The sequence below is a fragment of the Crocodylus porosus genome, unplaced genomic scaffold, assembly GCF_001723895.1.
Source record: "Crocodylus porosus isolate Cpor-Errol unplaced genomic scaffold, CroPor_comp1, whole genome shotgun sequence".
Lineage (NCBI taxonomy): Eukaryota > Metazoa > Chordata > Crocodylia > Crocodylidae > Crocodylus > Crocodylus porosus.
The window spans coordinates 10,821,246-10,826,228 of record NW_017728924.1 but is presented as its reverse complement, the minus strand read 5'-3'; the positions used below and the strand labels follow the sequence as shown (position 1 = coordinate 10,826,228).

The 4,983-nt window shown below is 40.4% G+C and overlaps 1 protein-coding gene across 1 annotated transcript in view; it reads left to right on the top strand.

The window, feature by feature from the left end:
* ZNF185 (zinc finger protein 185 (LIM domain)) overlaps window positions 1-4,983 on the top strand; it is a 63,161-nt gene that overhangs the window by 39,522 nt on the left and 18,656 nt on the right. The window contains 4 exon segments of the mRNA XM_019540318.1: window positions 791-889; window positions 1,891-2,013; window positions 3,741-3,794; window positions 3,796-3,828. Of these exon segments, the coding sequence (XP_019395863.1) occupies window positions 791-889; window positions 1,891-2,013; window positions 3,741-3,794; window positions 3,796-3,828 (309 nt within the window).

The window sequence follows — 4,983 nt, the reverse complement described above, 5'->3', positions numbered from 1 at the left end:
CTACCCTCTGCCAGATTTTGACCGTTATTCCTGATAATTCACTGTCATTTGTCTCAGGCAAATGCAGAACAAATAGGTCATAGTTTACTATGGTTTTATGTAATATTACTGTATGGCACATACTGATATGCTAGAACGGTTACTTATACATACTAATCACTCATTATATATGTAGTCCCTCCTCTTCCATTATTTACTGCTGTGGGAGTTGTACTTCTCTGCTTTTAAAGAATTCTTTTAGTCAGCAGTAAGCAGGCCAGCATTTATGGTAAAGGTCTCTTCAGATTTTCATTGGCACTCCAAGTTCACAGCATTTGGACACTAAAAAATACTGTGGAACATATTTATAGCTCCTGTGGTATAAAGTCATTACTGAGCTTGAAGCAGAAGTGCATTACTTTCCAGGAAATCTAGAGAATTCTAGGTAGGATCCTTATAAAGCTCAGCTATAATCAGAAAGGAACTACTTTGATATAGAACAACAGGACAAAAGCCAAGTGCCTGATATGCAAGGAGGTGACTTGTCTTATGATAAGTTCTCTACTCTGGTATTCCATTGAACTCCATAGCAAATTAAGATGTTCAGCACCTCTTGAGAAACATTCCATGCTTTATAGTATTATGCACTTTTACCAGAACTTTAGTATCCTAGAATGAAGTGGCAATGCTTGAAATATCCTCTGTTGAAACAGGATCTTCATTGAATTCTCCTGTGTACATTGAATTTAGCCCTCCAGTGGCTTAGGTATCGACAGTAACTGTATTAAAGGGATTTCTCTTTCTTTGCCAGCTCTATCCCAGCTTATGAAGAGGGAAGCACTAGCAGAGAGAGGGGACAGGAGCAGACTCGAGCAACAGATTACTACACAGCAGAAATGAGCACAAGAGGGTAGGGAGCCAATAGGTTTTATTTGACTGACTAATTCTTCCATCCTATCCTAACCAAAAATATACAAGTATCCCATTGTTTTGTAGTGCTCTGTGATAGGCAACTCTAACTCCAGAATCATGGGAGGGAAGTTTGGACAATGAATATTCAACTAGGGCATTTTTACACATGCTTTGGGATATAGCACTGGGCCCTTTAGAAAACCATGCTAACTAAAAGCACCCAAGTATCATGTGTGTCAGAATCCCCATGCTGAAAAGATGGTGGTGGGGCACTTTAAATTTCATCAAATGTGTTTTATTTCAAAGTGCCCCTCCACCGTTTTGTTTTTTTTAGTACAAGGACACTGATACACATGACATGGAAGGCTGCCAGAGCACATCAATTTCTGTGCTCCAGCAGACTTGATTAATTGAGTCTGCTCCAAAGCGTTGGATTTCCAGCATGTTGGAGCAGTCTCTGCGCATGTGTATAGGTGCTCATAGTGTCCAAAGCAAAGTCAAATAGCAAGTTTTTTACTTTGAGTCATTTATATCCTGCAACCCTACTGACATCAGCAAGGAAAGACAGCCATCTTGGGTTACAGAGACTTATCCCAAAATAACCCAGGCCTGCAATGATGTTACTAAGACTGTATGTATGTTTAATGTGTGTGTGTTTATGTGGGAGCATCTATCAAGTGAAAGAGTCATGGCAACACTAAATCTGACACTCAGACATGCTTCAGTGGCTAGTACATTCCCTCTGAAACCATCACAGATCATAGCTATCAAGCTGAAATTTTGAAGTCCGGCTGAGGGATTTACATGCACAACTTGCTTCAGTTTCAGTTAGAAAATATGCTTCTAAATCCCTAGGGCAGCTTTTAAATCTCAGGCTTAGCCAACTATTTTTCCAGCTTCCAGCCTGATGATTCTGCCTTGAGAATGGATTTTCACACAGTGCAAACTAGTCATTTTTCACACATCCTTAAACAAACGCTCTGATCTTTTTCCCCATAGGTTTTCCAGTTTCAGGAACAATACTGAAAATACTGAGAATCTGAAAGTACCTGCTACAAATGACACTCAGTGTGAGCCTCTACCTGCCAGAAAGCATGCTAAGCCTGACCCGAACGTGGCAAAGTAAGAAGTCAAGGAATGGATCCCCTGTCTTTCTCCAGAAGAGCAGGGACTAATTTATTGTATATGCACCATGTCCATAAACAAATACAGACCTTTCCCTGGCTATTTGTTTGCTGGTTGACACTGTTATCAATGTATGATGAGAGAGGCAGATACCTGTGTTATTCTGAAGTCAGAAGGAGGGAAGGTAGAGATGTACCTTATAGATTAACTGAATCAGACATTCATAAGCTTACATGATCAGATGCTAGATGTGAGCAGATGCTAGATCAGAGTTCATCAGATGCTAGATGTGAGCTGTTGCTCACTGGTTCAGTTAATCTGTAAGATGTATCTCTCTTCTGCCTAGTGCATGATAAGCTATAATTGGAGACAAATATCCATGTCATTTGTATTAATTAAATCAGAGACATCCAAATATTGCCAGGTCAGGGACTGCTTTGGCAACTTGCCCAAAGCCTCAGGGTCCTCCCTGTGCTCACAACGTGGAGCAAAATGTCACTGCCTGTTTCTCAAAGACAGCTGGGGGGCTGCCTGTGGAGATCTATCCCAATAGGCAATGTATGTTGTGACTCTCACACTCTCTGCAGAAGTACCTCCGTTCTTTAAATGGCGAGGGCTGCAGATCACAATTTAGAACTTCATGTGCCTCAGTTAGCTTTCTGGCTATGCTTTAGGCCACTCTGAATAAAGTATGAATTCATTGTTCTCACTTCCCATTATAAAGGATCCCACTTGCCCCCTAAATCTCCCCTGACTTCAAGAGGTACTTGAATGCAACTGAAAATAGGATTTGGTCCAAAAGGATATACAGACAAATGTACCAATAGGAACCATTTCTGGGCCTATATCTTGACTTTTATTTTGATTTCCCATATAAACCTGTAGTGTTGAGTCTGCTGAACACGCTGATATTCCAGAGCCTATTCTGGTTGCCTTCTTGTCATCCCTCTTTTTCAATGTAAAAATTTTATAAATTTTATCCTGAAAACTATTCTTTTCATGCTACAATGCAACAAAGCAGGCATGCAAATCTTTTCCCCAGAAGTCATACTGATCTTCTTCCTCATATCCATGTCATGGCCCAGGGACAGCACCATCACTAGCATGAGCATTAACAGTGGGGTCTCATCCCATGTGGAATGTTCAGAAGCTGACTCCCGGGGTAGGTGGTACGGTGGCATAGTTATGGCAAAAAGAGTATGCAGAGGCAGGAGGCATTTGGTGCAAGATTTTGGAAGGGAAGAAACAGAGCCTTAAAACAGATTTGAGAATCTTAAAACCTGGTTTGTCATTGAGGGTCATCAAGTGTTGTCTCCTACGAGACAGGTACAGTCTTCTATACCTGTAGGCAGTAATAACAAATGGAAGTGGGACACCAGATAATGCAGGATGCATTGGACTTTATAAGATGATGCAGAGTACTGTGATGTGAATTTTTCTGGCTTCTACAGTAGTCATTGGAGTTCAAGCCATACCTATTTGCATACCAGTTTGTAAGAGAAGCCTATCTCTTGCTTACCAGTCCCGTTCAGTGTATCGAGAGAGGTGACTAAACATTACATAAGGCCCATGTCAAATAACTCCTCCCACTCTGTAATTTGCTATTGCTTAATCTCCCTATTGGAATGCTGATATAATATTCCTATTTAGCCACTTCTTCATGCTCAGAACTGATGTCTAAGTTTATTCCAGTACCAAATACTTTATCTTTTCCTTCTTTACAGATATATCCCAGATGACAAAGAGAGAAGCATTAGCAGAGACACAAGATATGAGAGGTGAGGGCAATGAGCAGAAACTAAGCTTAACAAAGTAAGCAGTCAGGAGTACTAAATGCATGACTGCAGCTTTTCTAAACTATTCTTGTGTTTTTGTCCTGTTTTTTAGCCTGGAAATACGTGTTTCTTGTGTTAACTTTTTAGCACCAGGCAAGTATAGAACAGAAGGTTCCAAAATAACATATCTTTTCTCATGGCAGCAGGCCAGAAAATCCTAAACGATTGAGAGTCTGTAGCGAATGAATATTCACCTTAGCTGGTTGCATCTACATGAGATGCTACTGTGCAGTGGTTACTGCATATTTATTTAGTACTGATATAGCAAGTACTAAATAAATGCACAGGAACTGGAGTTACTGTGCAGTAGCACCAGCGAACATCTTTTAAGTGATGCTACTGCATAGTAGTCTAATATTGCTGTGGAGCTGCATCTCAGCACAGTTTTTTTGCCACAAGATGCTACTGCACAGTAGTATCGGGCTACTACACAGTCAGCGTCTCATGTAGACATGTCCAGTGACTATTAGTATTCTTGCCAGAAATATGGATATTGGTATACAAAGATCTCTATAGCTTTTCCCTTGTGTTATAAAAAGATATATGGCATTTAGTTATAAATGAAAGTAGCATTTTTCTTTTTTTGCTGATACATTATCCGTAACTATCTCCAACTAAGTGTACTATTCACGTTGGATGTTAACTTCACAATTGTGTTAACTTCCTGAACACTGAGTCCAAAAGGACTTACTTTGTCACACCTAGCTAAGCCCCAGATTCTTGTAAGGGCAGTACAAACTTTTACCATAAGTAGTTCTTTATGTAAGTTCCTGTATATCAACTATTTTTTCTATATCACAAGCCTCATTGAGATACTACCATCAGCTCACTTGCTTCTTGAGGTACAAGCTACAGTTTTCAGTTAACAGCTATAGCTATGAGAGGGTTAACACAGGACTCTACCATCTTGGCAATCACCCTGGCAGCTGCATGGCACAGTGAAGAAAATAGCTTCCCTGCTTAAAACACGCATAGCAATTTGGGGAGAAAAAGTGTGTACAGGCATACCTCGTTTTATTGTGCTTCACCTTATTGCGCTTCGCAGATATTGCGGTTTTTTACAAATTGAAGGTTTGTGGCAACCCTGCCTCGAGCAAGTCTATCGGCGCCATTTTTCCAACAGCATTTGCTC